Below are 25,098 nucleotides of genomic sequence, written 5' to 3' on the forward strand. Positions count from 1 at the left end.
AAGCGCTATGCAAATATGATGTTAGAATCACAGTCCTTCAGAGTCCCAGAACCCTATCTATCACAAAAGCCTAACTCCCACCCAAAGGAGCATCCCCAGCATAGGGGACCCCTATGGCTACAGGAAGCAGCTCTCCCCCTCTGTAAGTTTCTTCTCTCCCTGAGCTGAAACTGGCTTCCCTTCTGGGTCTGCAGACTCGCACGACACCCATGTCCAGCCCAACCCTCCCTCATCTATGAAAAGTCAGAGGGCAAAGCAAGGATGGTGGGGCCTGGAATGGACCCCAGGGCAGCATTCGCTGTTCCCCAGGCCCAGAGTCTCTCTGCTCTCTGGAGAAATGGCTGCTCTGCCTTTTTAGTCTCCTCCCCAGCAGCTCTTCAGTGGACTGCTGGAGCTCTCACGTCTTTCCTAAGTTTTAACAACCATATCCTCCAACAGAACTAGTAACATCTTCATTGGTAAGTGCCCCTCTGGTTTCCAATGGTGCTTATACTCATCACTGTGAAACCTTCACGGGAATCCTGGGGATCTGGCAGGATATACAGGGCAGATGAGGAAACTGAGAAGTTAAGCTGCCTTCCCACAGTCCGGCCTCTCAGGCAAGTGCTCTTGTCACCACACCATGCTCCTTCTTGGCCTTTTCTCCTCCAGGCTGAGCCCTTGAGATCTGTTAACAGTCCCTTCTCCATCCAGGTTGCGACTCAGTTTGTCAATGTGCCCCCTAAAGCTGTATCTTCTTTTTGCAGATGGGTGTTGAAGGTGCTGCAAAGGAGAGTGACGTGGCCAAGGCTGTACCAGCAGTTAGGCTTCCTCACGCCAGTGCCTCCAGGATAAGCAGCTGGCTCTCAGCCTATCTTGGCAACATCAAGACGGTTGATCAGAGGATGACATGAGCTTGCTGCTGGGCTCAAGGGTTGGAAAGATAAGGCCCTTTCCTAACCATCTCCCCTATGGTAGGATCACCCTTCTAGTCCCGTGCTTTGGGACTACACCCAAACACCCAAACAGATCACAACCTATCCAGGTCTGAAGGAAAGACCCCAGGGAGGGAGACTTCACAACTTTCTTCTGAAATCTGGGCCTGGATTAAATCACAAAACTACACACTGTCACCAAAAAAGAGAAGCTTACAAGAATTTTCCAGTCCAAATGATCTTAAATACATACTAAACCTCTTGGCAAGGGACTCACCAGCCCTCTGTCCCGCTCTCCCTCAGAGGCAGGGCAGGGCAGTAGGGCATTCCAGGCAGAGGGCAGTGTGAGCAAAGGCACAGAGGCAAGAGGCAGCTGGCGGGGGTGAGGGCCACCAGGAGCAGCCCAGCATGGTCAGAGCACCAAGGTGTAGCCAGGAAGGTAGGAGATGGAGCCACAATAAAGCAGGCGAGCCCCCTTGCCCACTTTCATCTGCTAAGCAAGGCACCATTCAGGTGCTGTCAGCAAGGAGGATGGCACATCAGGGCCCGATTGGGGTTTCAGGCAGATTGCTCTGGGGCCTGGGTGGAAGGCACACTGCACTGATCAGGCGGAAGAACTCATGCTCTTCAGGTCAAAGGTCAACAATGGTTAAACAATGGCTATGACCCTGAGTGACTGACACCACAGAGAAGCCCCCGTGTGTCCTGTTCTAGCACAGAGACATTATGCTGCCCTGCCAGGGACTGCTTGGAAAGTGGGAGACACAAGGGTACTAGGAAGCCAAGGGACAGAACTTAGATGGATGAGCAGAAAGCCAGTGCACCGGGCAAGTGTCAGCAGGCAAAGCCCCAATGGCCAACTGAGAGCCGTGTGTCTGAGCTCACAGGCAGCAAGCACAGGATGATCTCTCTGAGGAGCATGGAGGATGAAGGGGAGTTGCCCCCTCCCAAAGCGAGAGGGAACGTGACTGGAGGCAGAAAGCATGGCCAACCTACATAGCCAATGGAGAAGCAGTAACGTCTGCGCTCAAATACAGGCCACTTACAGTGAACAAGGATCCTCTTCAGTGAGATCTGCTAGGTATACATTTGCAAAGTGGATGAACAGCATTCCTATGGCTTGTTTGGAAGTGTCTAAAAACCTGTAAGATAGGATCAGCACTTGTTATCACTCCGACAGGACGGTAATATCCAATTTGGGGAAAACAATGAGGCTGAAATAAGAAAAAAGCCACTGGGGAGACCCCAACCTTCCAATTACTAGTCACCTCTTCCTGGGGCATCAGTACTAACTCAGCCTCCGCCTTTCAGCCACCTTCCAAAACCTTCAATACACTGCATTTGAAATCCCTAAAAGGCCATTGATTAACAACACATATTTAAACACATTAAATACTTATTTAAGACATGTGTTTTTACTTTTTCATTTTTTGTTACTTCAAATTGAAATGCTTGATCACAGCTTTGTGATGAAGTCCAAGGTGCCTCTACTTTAAAGACTTTCCATTCGATTTCACTCACAATGAGCTAAATGATGTGCGAGTTAACAAGACCGCACCAATCCAGTCCTGCTGCCATTTAAACACTGGGATAGATGGGGTGGGTGGGGGGTACACTCTTTCTGTAAAAGGTCAGAGGGGAAATGTCTTAGGCTTCATGAGCCATCATTCTCTGCGGCAACCACTCAACCCTGCCACGGTGGCATTAAAGCAGCCCTGACACTACCATCCAGTAACACTTATGAAAACAGACAGCAGGCTGGACTGGGCCTGCGGCTACAGCTTGCCAGCCCCTGGGCTAGATGACAAGAGTTCCAAAAAGGAAAAAGACAAGGTTGTTAGTCTCTGGGACACCTTGTGCCCCCCTTCACACGGTAGGAGCATGGTGGAGATGACATGGGCCCTTTAGTTTCTTCTCTGCTACGAACACCTGGAGACCGCTCGTGTTTTGTGGCTGAGGAACTCTGGATCACGGCTGTCTCTCTCAGCCTCCCGTGCTGGGCGTCCAGAGCTGGGCCGGGTCACTGAAGGGGGGGATGAGGGTGCACACATGCATGGGACATCGGCCAGGGGTCTCAGGACTGGAATGGACCTTACAGATTACCCAGAGTAACCCTGCAAGTGAGGCTTGAAAATCATTTCCTAAAACCATGGCAACGCAGGAGTCACCAAAGGGCAACGTGTGTGAACACAGAGTGCCCCAACTCTAGGTCATCCACAGGTCCCCCCAGCCCAAGACAGATACTAAGACTGGAAAGAAACCAACTGGAGGAAAATAAAAATAAGAATTATTAACATTCAGAAATAATGCATTGAAGATCAACCAAATATATGCTTAAAATCTTCTAAAGGGGCCATTATCACAGAGATTTATCAGAAGTTTTCTCTGGAGAGGAAAATGGCTATTTTGCTTTGGCAGGTGCAAGCCTAAGGCAGCCCAAGAAAGACGGCTTCTGTGGACACCATGTCCTGAAAAGCTGGCTGTCTCCTTCCAAGGGATTTATTTTTTGGAGTTTTGTCATTGGAAGCTTCCTGAAGCTTTACCACCATTTTTATGAAGGAAAAACTGCCACCACAGGGTCATCCTAGGACCAAGAAAGACTAGTTTTGGGGAGAGGATACACAGTGTATCTGACTGATCTCCAAATTTAGATTTTTTTTTTGCTTACGCATATAGACTACAGAATCCAAGGATTTAACATAATCTAACAGGAAGGAGACGTAACTAAAGGAGCCTGCAGCACCAGACTGACGTATCTGCATATCTTCCATCTTCTAAAACTGGACAGCAGAGCGATGAGAGAATAAAGGCAGGGCACAACAGTCATCTGTAGAAACAAGTGCTTTCATATTATACACAGTTCCTAATGATTAATTCAACCAAGGGATTCCAACACTTGATGTTAACGTATAATTGCTCCCATTCCATCCTCCCACCCCCTGCCAAAAAAACCCCCAAATAGTCAAAAGCATTCTAGGAGTAAGCTAATATTTAAATACACACCATATCTTCCATGGACGTCTTTCATGCTTTGGTTCTCTGAAGCGTTTGACTGAAAGAAAAGACAAGACATTCAGTAGCCTTCCACAGCGATAACAAAGCAAAATGCCTATAACAAGCTGGGTTATCAGTGCACTCAGCGTTTACACTACTAAGTTAAGGTGACTGCTCTTTCAACATGTGACCATGTACAATAAGTCGTGAAGGTCACAGAGGCCTTGTATTGCTGCTGACCAGTATAGACTCTTCAGAACTGGATACTCAGGAAGAATGACTCCTCACAGCACGTGGGAAATTGTGTGTTCTTCTTTGTTTCAAGGCTCTCTCAGATAAGAGAAACCACAAAGTGGAATGTAGCTACTTCTAACTTCAGGATACGCTCTACTTAGCGACAAATCCAGCATCCACCCAAAGGTTCACTGAGTGCCTACTCCAAGCCAGCAACGAGCAGACAAAGGCAAAGGCAGCTATCTAGCAGGAGGGCAGAGACACAACCACATGTGTGGCAAGTGCTCGACAAGAGGTAAGTCTGAGGCAGAGGGAAGGCACAAGGGAAGGACGACCAGCCCTGCCTGCCTGGAGGAAGTGTGCTAGTCAGGAGAGGCTTCACTGGTGGGGGACCAAGCCAGGTCCTGAAGTCTGGGTAAGAGCTTAGAGAGTGGACCAGGAAGGGAGAGAAGATATATCCTGGACAGAGCACACACCAGGAGCTCATAGGTACAGGGACATAACACGGCACAGTGTGTCTGGCATAATTTGATTTGGCTTAAATACAGCAGGTAACGAGGGAGATGAACTGAGCAGGGGCCATACGAGGGACTCTGGAATGAATCCTATAGGGAGGGAAAAGCCAGGGAAGAGTGCTAAGCAGAGTCAGAGACACAGTCAGACTGTGCTTTAGAGAAGCGGCTCTGAATCATGTAGATGGTGGGTCTCCGAGGTGGAGAGGACTGAGGAAGAATGCAGGCCGTGTCTCAGCACCAGGCAGGGGTACCCCCAGCTACAGAACAGTCGGCAGGGGTGGGGTGCTCAATCAGCAACAGCCTCACCGACGTAGGATGGCAAAGGACCTCCCCAGATTGACACTTTCACCTCAGGTCTGCAGACACAACCGTTTGAACAGAAGGAAACAAAAAGTTTCTAAGTGTCTTGTCTTCCATTGAAGCCCCAGGCAGACTATTTCCACAACGATTCTATCTACTAAAACAAACACTGAAAGAGCTGCACCGTGTGATGTTTTCCCACACAAAAGTACTGAGGAAGAAATAGACGCTGATGCAAGCCCACAGAGGATGCCTCGTTACTACTGGTAGCAGGCAAGAACCAACTTTTGGTAGCACCCCGAGCTGCCAATGAGGGTGTAGGAAGAGAAGGACGGAGACAGGGAGAGAAAACGGTGCTCACATCAATAAACCTACTTCTCTTCATGAATACAGGCAGTCTGCAGTTTGCACAGCGGAAGTCAGTCCGGTGTTTAGAGACATTCTGATAGAGAGAGACCAAAAAGCAGGTGGAACTGTAAGGAGGTCTGTCATTCTGTTGACACATCATAGATCCAAAACACCAACAACGCCCAAGAATTTGGAGGGGAGCCCAATAGGTTCTACTTGCCCGAATGGCTCTCAAGGGCAGGAAGCCTCCTTCTCATGAGCATCCAAGTCTCACTGTGGGGCTGGCTCAGGAAGGAGATGTGGAGGAAACTGCGGCAGGACAAAAGGATCTGGAAGGAAAGCCCCTAGTTGGGGCTGGAGCCACTGCATGCTCATTTGTTCTTCTGCCTCAGGGGAATGTGTCCCCATCAGTATAAAATAAAGGAAGGACATCACAACTATCCCAAGGAGAATGTCCTCAGTCTTAGGAGTCACATGCTGAAGTACCAGAATGGCTGCAATTTACTTTCAAATGGTTTAGGGGAAAAATTATACATTATACAGCTATATATAATAAATATATTATAAATGGTATCATAATTATAAATGATACAATAAATATAATTATGTAATAAATCTATTATTTATAATTATATTAATATGATATATAAAGAGAAGCAAATGTGGTGTTATGGGCCAAATTGTGTGCGTCCCCACCCCCCATTCATGTGTTGAAGTCCTAACCACTAGTACCTCAGAATGTGACCATATTTGGAGACAGGGCCTTAGAAGAGGTAATTAAGGTAAAATGAGGTCACATGGGTGGGCCACAAAATCCAACACAACTGGTGTCCTTATAAGAAGAGGAGATTAGGACACATTCACAGACTGAGGGGCGACCATGTGATGACCCAGGGAGAGGGTGGCCATCTGCAAGACAAGGAGAGAGGCCTTGGAAGAAACTAAGCCTGCCGACACCATCATCTGGACTTCTAGCCTCCAGCACTGAGAAAAAATAAACGTCTGTTTAAGCCACCATTCTGTGGCACTTTGTTACGGCAGCCCTTGCAAACTAACACACAGGGCAACACAATAATTGGTGAACCTAAATGAAGGATATTTGGGTATTCATTAAATTATTATGTAGACTTTTCTGTAGGTTTACCATTTTTCGAAATAAAAAGTTGGGAGGAAAACACGCTCTAGAAGAATAAACTAGTGCAACCACTCAGAGATCAATTTGGCAATATTTATCAAAACTTCAAATGCCCCTTTAACCTGCAATGCACTGCCAGGTATGTGTTCTACAGGTATTTCTGCAACACGTGCCAAGATGTATAGGGATCTTCACTGTAATACTGTCATAAAACCCAGAAAGAGACCAGTGCCCATCAATATGGGGTTGGGACACATATCATGGTACAATGAGACATTAGGCAGTTACTAAAAATGACAAGGTAGATCTGTATGGATTAATATGGAAAGATTTCCAAATTATAGCAATAAATTGCAGAATAGTAAGCCTGCTATGATTCTGTTCATATCCATTTTTAAAGGACATATATTTATGCTGGGATGATGCACATATTTTTTCCCTAGAAGGATATATGACTATTAACAAGGGCCACCTTTGATGAAAGGAATTATGGGTCAGGGGAGTGGACTTTTATATTGTTCTGAATGGTTTAAAATATTCTTCCCTATTCATATTGCTTTTATTTCAAAAATTTAAAAATAAAAGGCAAACCTGTGTCTGAGACTTGCACTAGAGCAGCAAAGTGGGACATGGGAGAAGCAGTGTGACTCACAGCGGGGCTCTGGGACGAGACAGGGAGAAGAATGGCGTGCGTATGTGGTCCGTGTTGAGAGCAACCTCACACAGGAACACTTAGACGAAATTCAGAATGGATTCAGGGGCCGGCCCCGTGGCTTAGCGGTTAAGTGCGTGCGCTCCGCTGCTGGCGGCCCGGGTTCGGATGCCGGGCATGCACCAATGCACCGCTTCTCCGGCCATGCTGAGGCTGCGTCCCACATACAGCAACTAGAAGGATGTGCAACTATGACATGCAACTATCTACTGGGGCTTCGGGGAGTAAAAGGAGGAGGATTGGCAATAGGTGTTAGCTCAGGGCTGGTCTTCCTCACAAAAAAAAACAAAAACAAAACAGAATGGATTCAGATTCTTCTGAACAGCAGCAGTGTGGCTCCTGCCGTCTTCCTCTCCATCTCCCATCCCCTCTCACTAGAATATTTCAAAGTCTAAAATCTTTTTTTTTAATTAAAGAAAGAAGAAACATTAAGGAAGCTACTTCAGATCTAATTTGGTAGGAAAAAAACAGAAAAATTCCTTCATCCATCCAGTTGTGTTTTACTGAGGGGCCTGCTGTGCGACAGGCTCCATTCAGCAGGAGATGAAATAGACAAAATCCTTGCCTTCCTTAACACTCTCGGGGGAGCAGAGAGAGGAATAAACATGGAGTATGTCAGACTGCGACAAGTGACACTGAAGCAGGAACGGAGAGAGGAGGGCTGGGAAGTGGGGTTTGCGGCCGTAGAGGAGGTCTGGAAGGTGAGCAAAGACCTGAAGAAGGGCAGGGTGAATCACTCGGGGTCTGCGGAAGAGCCGTCAGGCAGAGGGCTGAGGCCAGCGCTTGGCGGGGAGCGTAGGACTCGAGGTCCAATCTCCAGGCTTTGTGGCCCAGGGCGAGGGCTCTAGCTCTACCTGCGGTGACCTGGGGGTGGCTGCAGGGCAGGACGGCTGTGACCCTCAGTTGAACAGGCTCGCCCCAGCTGCTGTGCTGAGAGAAGCCTGAAGGGGCAACGGCGGAAGCAGGGAGACCAGTTAGAGACCACTACAATAACCCAGGGTGAAACGATGGTGGCTGGCCTCGGGGACAGCAGGAGAGGGTGGGAAGTGTCGGATCCTGGTTGTGTCTTCAACACTGAGCAGACAGGACGTGCTGACAGAGTGGATGTGGGGTGTGAGAGAGAACAGCCAGGGATGACCCCAGAGGTGGGAGTTTACACAGTTCCACTACATTTCTGCTTTTGTTTTGGGGGAGGGAGGTAAATTGGGGAGACACAAGACTTCTCTTTAGCTAAGAAAGAAGGAGTTGCCTCTGAGTCCCTCGTGGACGGCGGGCCAGGTACCCATCCCATGGAAACAAGCCTGTTCCCCATGGGAGCCTGGCAGCTGCTCCTTCAGAAGCCGCAAACAAAAAGGTTCTCTGAGAGTGGCTCAGGTGTAGCCCTAGGACAACTGATCTTTTCTCAACTCATGGTGCTTCTGTAGGATGGAGAGAACTCAGATGGAGCAAGCCAAGGCAGAGCACAATCCATGCTTTTTTGTGTGTGTGTGAGGAAGAGTGGCCCTGAGCTAACATCTGTTGCCAATCTTCCTCTTTTGTTTTTTGCTTGAGGAAGATTTTCGCTGAGCTAACATCTGCGCCAATCTTCCCCTATTTTGTATGTGGTATGCCGCCACAGCTTGGCTTGATTAGCAGTGTATAGGTCTGCGCCTGGGATGTGAACCCTGAGCCACCGAAGTGGAGCACACACACTTAACCACTATGCCACCAGGCCGGCCTCAATCCATGCTTTCTAGACACATCCATCACATGCCCCCTGAGGCAGGAGGGCTGGTAGAGGAGAAGCAGGCACAGCTCAAGTGTAGGTCAGGTCCCTGACATGCAGCATCACCGGAGCTGGAATCCACGTCTGTCTGAAATAGCCCCTAGTGGGAAAAGGAAGGAGGAGTGGGGGATGGAGAGTGGGGACAGAAAAGGGGGCCCACGTGGGGTGTGCAACACTCGGCGGTACCCAACACCTGGCACACAGACCCCACTCCACTCCTTTAACGATGCTGCACAACATCGCCTCCAGCTGTAGTGGGCTCCTAAGCAGACTCTATGCCTTTATGCACACGCACCCTGAAGACAGGGATGGGGTCCCATGGGCCCCTGAAAAGGAGTAGTGGCCAAGAGTCAGACAGATATGGCTTTGTGCCCCGTCTCTGCTATTATCCAGCTATGTGACTCGGCATACAAAGAAAAAAAAAAGGAGGGGGCGCTATGACCTACCAGGTTGGCGTTGGGATTAAATGAGAGAAAACAGGTGGAAAGGGCTAGCACAGAATATGTGCTCAGGAAAGTGAACTGTATTCTGCCCTCCCTGCCCTCGACCCTGTCTTTCCTCTCCTCCTCTCTGCCTCCAGTCTCCCCAGTCCTGGGGTTGAGCTACCCTGTCCTGGTGTCTGAGAAGTGTGTGACTTTGGGTCTGCCAGCTGCAACCTCTCCACACCATCCTCCTCCCTCCTACGCCTTTAGGCAGCTCAAGGTCTGAATGTTGGGAGGGCCCTAGGATTCCCCAACCCTGCTCTCCACCCCAGGCCATCCCCCCAGGCTCTGAGTGTTCCTCTGTGGCTCTCTTCATCCTCCCCATGGTCTGTCCTCCCTCCTCAGGATCCCATTCTTCCTCTTGACCCTTGGGGAGAAGTCCCCCTCTCAGGCCTTCTATGCTGAGGGCTCCCCAGCCTCCTCCCCTAGCCCTGGCTCCCCAGCGACGCTCCAACTGCAGGATGGCCCTTCACAGTCACATCTCCTGCCCACCCTGCCAGTCCTTTACCATTTCTTCACAGAATGGAAGTGTCCTCACCTTGGGGGTCCTTATTCTCCCCCCACCCCCACTCAACTGTCAATCTCCTCTGCCAGTTTTGCAATTAAAGAGTCTTCTGGATGTGTCCCTTTCCCCATTTCTACCACTAAACTAGTCCAGGCCCTCATGATTGCTTTCCTGTGCTAATGAGATGGCCTCCTAACAGGCTTCTCTGCCCCTGGTCTCTCCAATTGCCTTACCCATCCATGCATCCCTATACCCACCCATTCCTCCCTCCCTCCCACCTACACAATGTGCTGGGGATACAACAATGGACAATACAGACATGCTCCCTGCCCTCAAGGAACTTTCAGTCTAATTACACTGCACATCATTTAACTTGCCTAGAACACAGCTCGCTTCTTGTCCATTATTATTCATTTTTGAATTAAAACATCTTTTGGAAGAGGTGAATATATAGAAAGTGTATAAAATTCAGACAGTATATTCTTTTGGTTAGTGTCTGTATGGTATATCTTTTTCAATCCCTTTTCTTTCAACTTATTCTGAGCTGCATATAGGTGAGTTTTCCCCCCAAAATCTCGTTGGCAATTGTACTGGGCTGAATGGCAGTCTCCAAAAAATGCTTGTGAATGTGACCTGATTTGGAAAAACGATCTTCACAGATGTAATTAAGATCTTGAGAAGAGATCATCCTGGATTAACCAGGTGGGTGCTAAATCTAATGACAAGTATCCTCACGCATGCACGCACACGAGAGGGGGTGGGGGGGGGAGACAGAGAGAGAGAGAGAGAGAGAGAGAGAAGAGTGGGCAGCCATAGCCCAGGAAGCCCTGACTCCACCACAAGTGGAGGAGAAAAGGAAGAATTCTCCCCCAGAGCTGCTGGAGGGAGTGTGGCCCTACTGACACCTTGATTCTGGACTTTGGGCTTCCAGAACTGTGAGAGAATTAAATTTCTGTTGTGTTAAGCCAAAAGGTTTGTGATGATTTGTTATGACATCCCTAGGAAGCTAATAAAGCATTTTTTTTCTTTTTCTTAAAAAAATTTTTTTCAAAGAGTACAAAACATACTCAGTGAAAAGTCTCGCTTTCATCTGAGATCTCAGTCCCTGTTTCCCTTCTCAAGGCCAACCACTGTCACCCCGATCTTGCGCATCCTTCCAAAGACATGCTAGGTGAGTACAGAGATGGACAGATGTCTCTTTAAAGAGAGAGATCACATACTTTACACCAAAGTTTAATACGCCCTTTGGACCCTTGCTGCTCTCACTGAAAACCCCCCTGATGTTTCACTGACTGTATATTTGTCTCTACCTCTTTTATTAGAGGCTATGTGGTATCCCTCGGCGTGGCCATGCCATCTCTGAATCACTCTACAAGCACCTCTGCAATGAATGTCCCTGCCAGGTGTCTTCTCTGCCTGTCTGGGTAAATTCCTAGCGGGGGGGGGCTCACTGCTTCAAAGGTACATGCAGCTGATTTTGCCACACTGCTGTCCGCAGAGGCGGTAGCAACTCGTATGAGTGCCCATTTCCCCACATCTTTGCCAGCACTGAGTATTAGCGAACCTTCTTGCCTTGATAACGTGATCACTGAAAAGGCTGCCTCACATGGCTGCAGCATGCACTAATCAGGTCACTCAGGGCATGTCACCACCCACCCACTCAAGCGAGGTTGGCAAGGTTCCCACCTGCCCTCCTCTCTGACCTGCACTCTGGGCTCCACCTGCTCTGGGCCTCGGCTCACACGCTTCCCTGAGGGAACCAGGGCACAGGGCTCACTCTTCTAGAAGTTTTGTGTTGTTGGTGCCACACAACAGGAAGGCAATTATGGATTATCTGATTCTGTCTGTCTGTTTCACGCCGGCAGCCATGTCACTGACTGCTTATATAACACTGTCGCTTGGTTTTGCCCACACTTCTCTGGGTCAGCATCTAGAGGGTACCCCAGGCACCCCACTTGACTGTCCTCCTCAGAGCCTCACCTGGCTGATGCTCCCCACGGACTCGCTGAGTGGCGGAAGAGAGCTGGGTTTACATGGGGTGTTTCCTTCTGTGTCACAAGGAAGAAGACATAAGAGGTGATGTTAGAAGTCAAGTCACAGGAGTTGGAAGGGAAATAATCTCCACATAGCACCTGTAGTCCTATTTAGAAACCGAGTCACAAAAAGCACAACAGTTTTGAAATTAAACCACACAATTTAAGAGAGCCGTCTGGTCAATACCAGGCACAGCCTGAGAGAAGCAGGGTACAAGAAATGTTAATAGACAGTAAGAGACTCCTAACCATCAGGTGAAGAAAAAGAAAGGCTTGTGGCTGAGTAAAGACTGGGTAAACTGCGATCCTGCAGACTTTGTTACCAGGGGGCGGCATTTCCCAAACCAGCACGATGTGGGTGGAAAATCTCCCCCTGCTGAGGATACAGAGCAGGAAGAGGCTCCTGAACCCGGCAGGGCTCCTGGCAGAGAGCTTCTCTTTGCCATGAAAATCCGCCGAGGCAACTCAATTATGATATAAAACATACGAAATATTTGTATTCTTATGTCTAAAGTGTAATCTTGAAGCAGGAAGATGATCACAGACCACATAGTAGCCACTTGAGCTTCTGACATTTCAAAAAGTGATACAACAGAAGACACCTTAGACGGTTCTGCCTCACAGGCTATGGGAAATCAGAGCCACAGGCTCTCAGCTGGAACCACGAAACCATGGGTCCCTGTGTGAGATCACAGACCTCGGGATGTGAGCAGGTTTCCCGCCTCTTGGGATCGCGGAGCTCCAGAGACCATGAGCTCATGCCAGAAGTCTGTATGCTTTCTTGTTCATCCCTGGGGAAAAACACTCCCCTTCCAATGACCTGGAGCCAGAAGAAAAACAATAGCTTTGGAGCCTTCTGTCCAGTGACGCGCTGCTGACCCGGACCACACCCCTGCTGGCCTCATTTCTCAAGCTGTACCACGGGCCGGTGCCTCAGGCAGCACGAGCCTCCTGTTGAGGGGAACAGACTGTTGACCAGAGCAAATGGCAAGCAGCCCCCTCCCCAGCTCAACAGCAAGCCCAGCGGCAAAGCAGCTGCCGGCAGTGCCAGCTGGTGATCAGTTCACAAACTAGGCAATTTGGAATCTGAGTCAGAGCCAGGAGGGTCCTTAAGGATCCAAACCCCTCGGTGTAAAGGGTGGGGAAACTGGTGGGGGGAGGGGTGATTTATCCAGGATCACCAGGTAGTTAGCAGTGGAGATGGGACAAAATCCGAGTCACCTGAGTCAGGCCTCTTTCTCTAACTGGAACTGGCTGGCCCAGTGACCTCAAGCCACACCCTGATGGTACTATGTGTCCAGGACCTCAACACCAAAGGGCAGAAACTGTCCTGGGGGGTGAGCGAAAAAATCCATCGCTAACAGAATCAGCGATCAAAGACAAACCCAGAAGTGTTTCCACATTTTCACTAAATTATAAATGATCATCCCAACAGCCAAGCCCCATCCCAAACCTCCTTAATGCCCCCTAATGGTGCAAAACGTCCAGAGGAGGTACCTAGTTTCTTTAGGGCAGGGAAAAAGTCCCTGGAAGACACTGAGGTAGACTGCTGGTTGCCTCCCCCCAACCCACCCTCCCCTCCCTCCCTTCCTAAGGGAATTCCCCTAGCTGGCTGGCAGACTGCATTCTCAGCCTCCCTTGCCCCTGGGTGTGGCCATGTGACTAAGTTCTAGCCTATGATAGTTTTAAACCCAGGTCGGGCCACTTTTCAAGGAGAAATGAAGAGCCAGGTGATTCTTATGGCAAGGAACTAAAGGCAGGCAAGCTGGAGTAGCCTGAAATCTAGCCCTGCTTTATCAAAAATTTTATTATTTTAAGCAAGTCACTTAATTCTTGTGGGTCTAAGTCCTCAACTGTCTACTTACTAGGGTCAGTGTGGGGAGAAAAGCAGCTGAGGTGTGGCCGCCATCACCACCACCACCACTACCCAGTGGGCACTTATTACAGGTACTTTACATCATTGCTTCTGATCTTTACAAGGAAAGGGATCATCCTCATTTTACACATAAGGTCAAAGGACTTACCTAAAGCCAAAAACAGCATGACCAAAGTCTGCATCTATGTCCTTAATTCCAAAGCCCACATATTCCCCTACCACCTGGAGGAAGCCTAACACGAGACAATGAAGGTTTGCTATGGTTGTACCACAGGGCAGAGAGGGCCCAGGAGGCTCCCCGAAATCACAGCCCATCTCCTTCGCCTCAACATGTCCTCCGACTCCAGTCTCCTTCCCTTAAACCCGCCCTCACACTGGAGCTGGAGTGAACTGAGCACACCAGGCCTTGCTTGAAGCCTTGCAGTGCCTGCCCCACCTCCCCTTCCTCAGGGAACACAATTCGGCCTTTTTAAGTTTGCAAACAAGATCCCCATGGCCAGGCATCTCCCATCTTAGCTGTCACTCACATTCTCCCTTCGGCTTGGGAGGGCCCCACATTTCTTCTCCTGGATTACTCTTAGGCATCCTTCCAGATTTAGCTCAGACACCTCTAAGGCTTGCCTCCTTTACAACTGAGCTAAGTGTCCCTCCCTCCTGCTGGGCCCCCAAAGTCTCCTATGCACGCCTTTGCACTAACACTTCACGTGCAATGCTAAGGACTTGTCTGTCTTTCCCACCAGACAATTTGTTAAGGAGGCAGACAGGGACCTTGTCTTATTCATGTTTACACCCTCAGCCCCCAGCCCAGCACCTGGAACGAAACAGGCGCTTAACTACTAATCTGAACAAATGGAGCAGAAGACACTGGAGCTCCATCACAAGTCAAAGGAGGTGAGAGCTTAGTGCTCAGATTGTGAGCTCTGGTTCAAAAATTCACTTCAGCACTTACTGTGGGGTCAGGAAAAGTTGCTTTACCTCTCTGGGCCTCAATCTGCCCCTCTATAAGTGGAAGAATTTATAGTACCCACCTCATAGGACATTAATAAGACAATATATTTAGAGTACTTAAAGCCATGCTTTGTACTTAGCAAGTACTGTTCACATTTGAGTAAGAAGTAGCAGCGGTATTACTGCTAGAGGAGTGAGTCCTCAGGCACGAAGCCCAGCTGCAGACAGCAAGAGAGCACTCATCTGATTATAATCTGTGGATTCTGGGCTACCCTCAAGTCTTTTTTTCTTTTAGATTATAAATCATTGTAATAAGTTTGGAAACTAGAGCAAGAGAAATTATCTAAAATGTCACCAACTGAACACAACCAAGACCACTGGTTGTTATGTCACTGTAGCTCTGATTCCACATCTCCTCTGGCTGCACGTCCCAGTGGGGCAGGGACAAAGCTCTGTCAAGCTGTGCTCTCTGTGCCCTGCTCTGTCAGCCGGCACCAGCCCCAAACATTGGCTACTGGAAGAACTCTCCAGACGCTGCTGCCCTGAAAGGGAGCACAGAAGAGTGGCAACAGGAACAACCTGGGCAGAGTGGCAGGGTACTCCACAGGCTGGCACAGCCTGTGAGCAGGCAGGTCATGTCCTCCTGCCTCCCCACCAGCAGGCAGGACACACGGGACGTGCTCAGGGAACACTGAGGGACTGATAGGAAAGAGGGCTCAGGACCAGCTCTGGAGGCTCAGAGGATCACTGGGGAAAAGTGGGTTCTTGTCAAGACACCTCATGCTGCTCTTGGCTGATGACAGGAGACCCACCCACCTGAAATCAAGCTGGGGATGTGGCAGAACTTCTTCTATAATCAGAGTGAGGAAACAATTACAAACGAGACGTCACCGATTCAAAAAACCCCATGAAATGAGACACCCTGTCATCATACTCCAACCCAGTAGGAAAAGCAGGTCAGTGCTGCTGCCCCTCGAGCTGGCTGACTGGCGCTTGCAGCAGAGTCTGTGGTCAGAATTCAGCTAAGAATGCTCCCTCCACGGGCAGGTGGAGCTAACCGCGTCTTCTCTCACTCAGCACGACTGGTGGAAGACCCGGGGAGGTGCCTCAGGAGACTCTAGCACTTTCTCAGCCTCTCCCTCTTTCCACGACAGGCTTCCCAGGCCTTCGTGTGAGCCCTTCCCTTGGACCTGTCCACTCAGGACAGAGTGACTCAGGCCCTGGATCCTTCTTAATCCCAAACCTACCTGCCCTATATCCTGCTCCCTTCCACTGTTAGGTTGGGAAGCAATTCGATCAACTCCTGCTGCCTCCCGTCATATAGGATAGCGTCTATAGTGTAGCTTCACACACTCAATTATCAAGACATTTTAATGGCAGAATTTCAGACACCAAAAAAGGCTGATGCCATCTTTGAAGAGAGACCTTTTTAACAACCCTCAAAAATCACACCCCGTGGGTGAACGCCATTACCCTTTCGATGACATGACTCACATCTATCGTTGGCAGAGAGAAGGCTGATGAGTCAGCTGGGTCTGGTCAGAGCGCAGAACCCGGGCTGCATTTTCTCACGACAAACCACAGGCACCTTGTTTGAGCAGAAAACAACTGCAAATGCTACCAGGGAACTGCAGGACCTGCAGCCTGAGCCAAAGTAAACCTGCCCAGGACTGCAGACTTCACACAACTCCTGCCCCACATCGTAGCCCTTTCCTGGGGCAGAGACGGCAGAGGAACAGCTTTGAAGGCCACCTGCAATGCTGCTTTTCCACAAAATGTCCCACTCAGAGTCACACTATGTTTTACGTAATAAGACTATTGTTCGTTCACTTGTTCGACCGTCCGTCTGTCCACCCATCCTCCACACAGCTATTAGTGGAGGTCTCAAAATACAAATAAAATTATGTCACCCTCCACTTCAGAAGTCAAACTTTACACTTAAGATCTGTGCATTTTACTTTATATAAGTGATACACCTCCACAAAAATTTAAAACCACAAAACCCTCCCACGCCCTTCCAAAGCAGTCAGGATAAAATGCAGGCTCACCGCCAAGGTACCACATGACTTCCGGCTCTGCCTGCTTCTTTGACCTCATCCCCTCATTCCCTCCAGCCACGTGGGTCTTCTCTCTATGCATCACACACACCAAACTCCATCCTGCCTTAGGGCCTCTGGCTCGTGCTGCACTTTCTGTCTGGAACACTCTTCTCCCTGTTGGCCAAGTGGCGGACTCCTTTCCATTCTTGTCTTAGCTCCTGGTCACCTCCTCAGAAGCCTCTCCCGACCACCTCACCTACAGGTGTGCACATCCTGCCTTGCCCCTGTCCCCCAATCTCATTTCCCTGTTTTATTTTCTTCACAGCGCTAACCTCTCTCATCTCAGAAATTCTTATGTGTTTTCTTGACTGCTGTCTTTTTTCTCCCCACTAGAAAGTAAGCTCCATAAGACTAGAAACTTCTGTTGTTTACCCCTATATTCCCAGCACCCTAGAGGGTGCCTGGCTCTTAATAGGTAGCTGAACAATATGTCGAACAAAGGAATTCATTCAGTCACTTAAGATGTATTTACTGAGTATTTATTTTTAATTCAATAAGTTACATGAATTTGCATGATGGGTTCTCCCAGAAGCTTAATTTGCAAGCCATTAGTCCTGCAACAGGACTAAAATTGCTCAGCTCTCTCCTTGGTTTTGGAAAAAATAATCTGCCAGCAAGACTGCCAGAGGACAACTACCCAAGACCTTTCTTCCTCCTAACTAACCACACGGCAGGGTGAACTGGTCCATCAAGGTCTCCCTCACCTAATCTGGCCTGAGACGCAAGAACCAGACAATCTGGGTTTGTAATCAGAATAAGTGGTCACGAACACTTTTCTGATAAGCACTTGGCTGTTTTGGACCAAATGAAGCCCAGGTTCTAAATTAGCCAGCTTTAATCCTCCTCCAAGGAAGTTCTGTCAAAGACTGAGAGAGAAATGAGAAAAAAAAGCTCAACTGTCTGACAAATAAATATGCTTAGCCCTCTGAACACGGGGCCTCCTGAGAACCACGGCCTCCCCCAGGAGCAGGGCAGCAGCGCCATCTGCTAACGATGATGATCTCAGCAGGGGTGAGGGGGCATTGTCACTGTGTGAGTGTTCCATGGGGATCTGTTTGACGGAAAGAAATACCAATGGCTGATAAACACACAAGAAGATATGCAATCTCACTAATGTCAATTTTAGAAATGCAAACTAATAATTATTCTTGCAATTAGCAAGATTAAGATTAAGCAAAGATTAGCAAAGAGTAAGACATTTGGTGAGGATATTAGGAAACAAGCACTCAAGCTACTGGTAGAAAAGTAAATGGTACAACCACTAGGGAAATGTGAGGAAGTGGATTTGTGATCCTTGTCTCCAGGGTTTCCCCGGTGAAAGGGGGCATTAAACTGGTGTCAAATGGTCACAGTGAACAGAGCATGCTGGGACCCAGGGATGCTGGAGGCAGGAGAAATGAGGCCTCCAGGATGCAGTGTTTGACATAAGAACAAGAAGGAGCTGGAGACCTATAAATATCCCTAATGAGGGCTTGATTGTTAGTGTAAATTCTTCCTGAATACTGATGGAAGCCCCAAGTGTAACTAGGCTGTCCTGGAAGGACCCTACCCTGCGACCCAGCGTCCCTGGGCAGCTGGGGACCTTCTAGGTGCAGGGAACTCACAGAGATATGCTGCATCTGCTCCTGCTCTGTGTCGCCACTGCACTGCTAACCAGCATTCCCTGGCCAAGTAAATTTAGGAATTTCATTTAATCTCATAGCGGACAGATACGCACGTGGTTTTTCCCCATCAATCCACAGATCACTTGAAAAGTTGCAGCAAGTATCCTGGCAATATCTAGTATTACGATTTTAAATGTTTATACACTGTGACCCAGAAACTCCACTTCTAGGGTTTTATTATATAGTTACACTCACTCGATGAGTGTAACTTATACAGTTACACTCAAATGCCCAAAAGTCTGTGCAAAAGACCATACTGCAGCATTGTCTGTAAGAGTGGAAGATTTAAAAGCCACTTAAATGTCCACAATAGGGGAAGGGTTAAATTTAAGTTATCATACAATGGAATTTAATTGCTCAACAGCAAGGTGGAGACAGTACACTTGCAATGGGTGAATTTTATGGTGTGTAAATTATATTTCAATACAGCTGTTTAAAAAGTGAGGTAGATCTATTTGCACTGATATGGAAAAATGTCCATGTTAAACGGGGGAAAAAAGCAAGTCACCAAAACAGTAACGTGTTGTGTGAACCTATTTGGAGGTACACACAATAAGCTGTTAACCATAGTCAGCTCTCTAAAGGCTGGAATTATAGGGAGCTTTCACTTTTTATGCTATTCATTTCCATAATGTTTTAGTTGTTTACAATGAGCATGTATTACTTTTGTAGTAAGAAAAAAAGGTATGGGGGCCGGCCCCGTGGCTTGGCGGTTAAGTGCGAGCGCTCTACTACTGGCGGCCCGGGTTCGGATCCGGGGCACACACTGACGCACCGCTTCTCCGGCCATGCTGAGGCCACGTCTCACATACAGCAACTAGAGGGATGTGCAACTATGACATACAACTATCTACTGGGGCTTTGGGGGAAAAAAAGGAGGAGGATTGGCAATAGATGTTGGCTCAGAGCCAGTCTTCCTCAGCAAACAGAGGAGGATTAGCACGGATGTTAGCTCAGGGCTGATCTTCCTCACAAAAAAACAAAAACAAAACAGAAAAAAAAAAGAAAAAAGGTCTAAAAAAGATTATTTAGAAGAAAAACTGCTGCTGCTAAAAACAATGTTAAAAAATGACAAAATTACAATTTCGTGCATTTGGTAAATTAACAGCCTTCGTCAAACCTAACTCAGAACATTTCCTTCTGAGAAAAAAGCTTCCAGCAGGCAAAACTCATTAGGATGGAAAACATGTCACTTCAGCCCATCTAGCCACATCAAGGAGGGTCTAGCATCGTGGCTGTGCTATTTATTATCCCTGGTGGACAAAATGTCCATCTGTGCTCCTCTCGGCCAGGCCAGGGGCTCTCCTCACACCTGATGCTCACAGGCACAAGTTAAAATAAAATGTTTATTGTATACGTTTGCATTTTGTAGGATTCCTCGGTTTCCCTGCCTTTTAAAAATTAACCAACCAATAACCAATCCTGATTGTGTTGGATAAGAGGTCTTTGATTGCAAAAAGTCTTCTTTAGTAAAAGAACTGCCCTTCACTGCAACCTCACCGCTAATCAAACAGAAAAAGGCAAGGCACCCGAGTCTGTGAAACATTTGCAGCTCCCAGCCCAACCCCACCACGGAAGAGGATCCTCAACTCAGGCTGCCCAGAAACTTGTCTCGCTGCTTCCCACGGTCAGAGAGGACACCCACTAGCCCCACCGTGCAGTGATGAGCTGCAAATCGCAGGATGGATTTTCATCCTTGTAACACAAGTAATCATGTAACATGATTCCAACTGCTTATGGTGGTCCAAACTCGGCAGAGTACAGACGTATAATGGGTACAGGGAGGGCCTTGTGACATCATTTTCACACCTTGAACCCGGAAGGAAAGTGGGGGAGATCCAGCTATCTATCCACTCACCAACAGTTAAAACACACAAGTCAAAGGACTGGACACAAAGTTGCCAACTCACCTAATTGGGTCACTGGGCTCCAAGAATTTCACTAGAATAAAACCCCCAATGTACTGTGTTTCATTCACAAAGATGACTCCACCTGCCTGCTGACCTTCTGTAGGTCATATACTTCAAGTGCCGTTCCTCGGCAGTGGTGAAGGGGCCACCTGGCCACCCGTCTCCCTGTCTTGACATGAGTACAGCCATGTTTGGCCGCTCCACCAGCACAAAAAGAAATATAAAAGCTGCTTTCTGCATGGTGGGAACTGGCCCTTCTCCCATGGAGACAGCTGCAATGTATAAAAATTTCAAGGCCTTTCGGGTGCCGCAGCCTCGGGCAGACTAGCCATCTATGCCGGGATGGGACAATAAGCAAGGTAAACAATGCACGTACACAACTACTGGGCTGGGACGACGGGGGGGGGGGGGGGGGGGCCCTCAGTGCACATATGCCACTGATAACCATTTGTGCATGGGAACACTGGATGCTTGCTCTCAAAAAAGCTCTGTAACTGCTTACTCTGGAAATTATTGATGCTATAAAAAACTGCTGGGGACTGAGACTTGGTGAGAGTTCCACCTGTGGAAGGGACGCCTTGCCCAGGACGTGTGATCCTTGCCCAGCCATGTCGATTGACAAGACTCTCCCGGCAGTGGGGTGTGGATGTTGTGAGTAATTGGTATATTGTGAAGTAATTGATCTGATGTGTTCTCTTTTCGGTCAACCTGGTGTTTCTCTTTCCGGTCAACCTGGTGTTTCTCTTTCCGGTTGATTTGTGTCATTTCCCTTCAGTCGATCTGGTGTTTCCCTTTCTGATTGATCTGATGTTTTTCCCTCTTATTATATGACCTATTCGAATCTGCTGCTATCTCAGCCGATGTGGATGTTTTCCCTTTCCAGTCGAGCTGGTGTTTTTTCCCTCTTATTATTTGACCTATTCAGATCTGTTTGCGGACTATCGCCTTTACTATCCTCTATATAATAAAATATACCTTCAGTCCATTTGTTTGGAGTGGAAAGTTTCTTTTCCATCTCTGATCAAATCCCCAAACCTCTCATAACATAATTGGCGCTGTGAGCAGGATTCGATTAAGGAGATGCCTTTCCTATTCAAACGAAAGGTAAGTGAAGCCAAGGTGGAGGAGATCCCAGGATGGGAGGACCCTCCCTTTTGCACTCTGGCTGGGGAGTGGGCTCATAGGTCAGGGTTATGTGAATCTTGGGATGTTCGTCTGCGACAATTTAAACCGTTGGATGTGACCAAAGCTTTGCAGACAGTGGAAAGAAAAAAGAAAGATGATGTTTCTTTTTTGACACGACGAGGTTGGTGTTTGTTGACTGCTTATCGTCGGGCTATAGAAGATAGGGATAAGATAGAGAGAGAGAAGGCACTCTTGGAGAAAGAAGTTTCAGATTTACAGTTTCGATTGGCTATGATTCAGTGTCAATATCATACACTGGGAGATCAGGCTCGCAACTACCAAGCTATAGCAGAAAAGGCTGCTGTAAGAGTGGCCAAACGTAAATATAGAAAGAGGAAAGGAAAGGTAAATAAACGAAAAGTTCATATGGCCATAGCATGAGCCGGCCCTAAATGGGACCCTGACACATGGGATGGTGATATCTGGGATGATGATTCTGAAGAAACTGATTATGAGGAAGAGAAAAAACCACCCAAACGCACAGAGGCACGTCCTCTTCGCCGTCGGCGGATGGAAATGGATGGTGATCATCCTGTAAGGAAGGATGTGATTGAGGATTTTACCCAACAAGAAATTTCTGATATCTTAGCCCGGGCTACACAAAAGCCTGGAGAAGCCATTATAACCTGGCTTGTTCGGCTATATGATATGGGTGCTACAAGAATTAATCTGGATGCAGGAGATGCTTTTAAATTTGTAATTTTGTCCAATAATCCAGTAATACAGGGAGCTTTCAGAGACTGGAGCATGAATGCTCACCCCCCAAATGATCGTGGCCAAGCCACTGATGGTACAACTTTATTGGCTCTTGCAGTAAAAGGAGCTCAAGATAAATACCCCATGGATGACATGTGGCTGGACACTAACAGACCGTGGTACACTTTAAAAGATTGTGTCCAAAAGATGAGAGAAGAAACCATGAAACGGGCTATGTTTTTGGGGTATGGTAAAGCTGTAAATAAAATGACTTTAAACATCCAGATACAAAACAAGTTGATAAAAACTGCACTTCCAGCGTATAAACAAATAATTACAACCCTTCTCATAAATTAAACTAAAAACCCTATATCAACCCTTGCAGACAAGATTATGCAGCTGGGAGACTTAGGAGACTGGCAGGCAACTAAAAACTCTCCAGGAAGGGAAAAAAGAGAAACAGTCTCTAAAAAGGATAAAATTACTTCAGGTAATATGTTTTTGGCTCTACTCAGGGCAGGAGTACCCAAAGATCAGACTGATGGAGTTGACACTCAAGAATTATGGAAACTATATAAAGAAAAAGGGCTGAATATAAAACAAATAAATAAAAGGGACAGTATAAAAAATGCTTCCAACCCAGTGCCTACTGTACCTAGTGCACTGCCTCCTCCCTCGGATCCTCTTCTTGCTGACTTACATGATTGAAGGGAAGGCCAAACCTCTATATCGATTAGTGCCACTATAAGAAAAGATATTAGACCACATGTACCAATTAAAATATTTTGGAAGAATGGATCTACAACTAGTGTGCAGGCACTTGTAGATACAGGGGCAGAGGCCGCCCTTATCTATGGGAATCCAACTAAGTTTCAAGGTACATCAATTCTGATAACTGGATTGGGAGAAAAAGAAATCCAGGCAGTCACCACTAATCTTTCTATCCAAATTGGGCAACTACCCCGGTGCACATATCTAGTCATAATTATGCCCATACCAAAATATATAATGGGATTGATATTCTAAAAGGATTGACATTAAATTTGGCTGATGGACAATACCAATTTGCTGTCAGAGCTTTGTCTTTTCATCTTAATGATGTAATTATAAGATATTTACATCATGAAGTAGAAATTCCACCTGCCACAGAAGTGGTCAATCAAAGACAATATTGCATCCCTGGAGGACAGCAAGAAATATCTGAGACCATAGAAGATTATTTGCCTATAAAAGTCCTTCGCAGAGTAGCTACAGCCTCGAATAATCCTATCTGGCCTGTTAAAAAAGATGATGGGACATGAAAAATGACTATAGATTACAGAGAGCTAAACAAAGTGACTCCGGCTATTTAAGCTGCCATCCCTGATTTGATTACTCTTATAAAAAAAGTACAATGTTATCCAGGCATTGGTATGCTGTTATAGACTTGGCTAATGTTTTCTTCACTATACCTATACCTAAAAATGTCCAAAAACAATTTGCTTTCACATGGCTGGGACAACAATATACCTTTACTAGACTTCCTCAGGGATATGTGCATAGTCCCACTATCTGCCATTGACAGGTTGCTGAAACCTTGGCAAAGGTACCTGCTCCCGAAGATGTCCAAATAATACATTATATAAATAATATTATAATCCAAAAAAAAAAAAAAGGGTACAACAACAATTAGAAAAAATAGACACACTTGAGGAGGATGGATGGAAAACTAATCCAGCTAAAATTCAGGGCCCAAGTTCAAATGTTAAAATTTTAAAAATACTTTAAAATAATAAAAAACCAAAAATTTTACCGAAAGCTAGAAAAAAATATTGAATTTTACAACACCTCGTAACAAAAAGGAAGCACAAAAATTTATTGGATTATTTGGATTTTGGAGGGCACATATTCCACATTTAAGTCGGCTCCTTGCACCTTTATACAAAGTTACCAAAACAATATATAAATTTAAATGAAAAATAAAACAAAAAAAGCTTTTAAAACAGCCAAGCATGCTATTCAGGCTGCTTTAGATCTATGGCCAATTAAACCGGGACCCATTAAATCACAGGTAGATGTCATTAATCAATATGCCAGCTGGAGTTTATGGCAAAAACAAGGTGCCCGACGTTATCCTCTGGGATTCTGGAGTCGCAAACTTCCTTGTTCCAGTAAAAGATACAGTCCTTTTGAAAAACAGTTGTTAGCCCGCTACTGGGCTCTAATAGACTCAAAAAGCCTTACCCTGGGACATGAGGTAATTATGCGACCCAAAATACCCATTATGCAATAGATTCATAGTACGCCTATTACTCATAAAATTGGACACACACAAGAATTTAACATCAGTAAATAAAAATGATATATTCAAAATCGGGCCAAACCTGGCCCAAAGGGATTATCTCTATTACATAAACAAGTATCTCAATACAGCAGTGACCCAACTATGTCACCTAAGACTAATATAACAAAATCTCCTGTTAAATGGGGGGTCTCATATAATCAATTGACTAAAAAAAAACAAAAACATACCTGGTTTACAAACGGCTCTGCCAAAATGATATCAGGCTCACGGAAATAAAAAGCAATTGCCTATAACCCACCCACCCAACAAACAATTATCACCATGGGAGATAATATCAGCAGCCAATATACTAAACTTTATGTGGTGTATCAGGCACTTCAACAAGAACAGGGGCAACAATGTCATATATATACTAATTCATGGGCAGTGGCACAAGGTCTGGCAACGTGGATACCACAATGAAAAAAACATGACTAAAAAATTAATGATAAAAAAATAT

The 25,098-nt window shown here is 46.9% G+C and overlaps 1 protein-coding gene across 1 annotated transcript in view; it reads right to left on the reverse strand.

Annotated features, from left to right (window-relative positions):
• Positions 1–25,098, reverse strand: part of STIMATE (STIM activating enhancer) — a 63,746-nt gene that overhangs the window by 14,858 nt on the left and 23,790 nt on the right. The window contains exons 2-3 of the mRNA XM_014792951.2: positions 3,918–3,966; positions 1,961–2,056 (exon numbers count right to left, since the gene is read on the reverse strand). Coding sequence (XP_014648437.1) covers positions 1,961–2,056; positions 3,918–3,966 — 145 coding nt within the window. The remainder of the gene's footprint in view (positions 1–1,960; positions 2,057–3,917; positions 3,967–25,098) is intronic.

Source organism: Ceratotherium simum, chromosome 5, assembly GCF_057802395.1.
Source record: "Ceratotherium simum simum isolate JZ-2026a chromosome 5, ASM5780239v1, whole genome shotgun sequence".
Taxonomy (NCBI): Eukaryota; Metazoa; Chordata; class Mammalia; order Perissodactyla; family Rhinocerotidae; genus Ceratotherium; species Ceratotherium simum.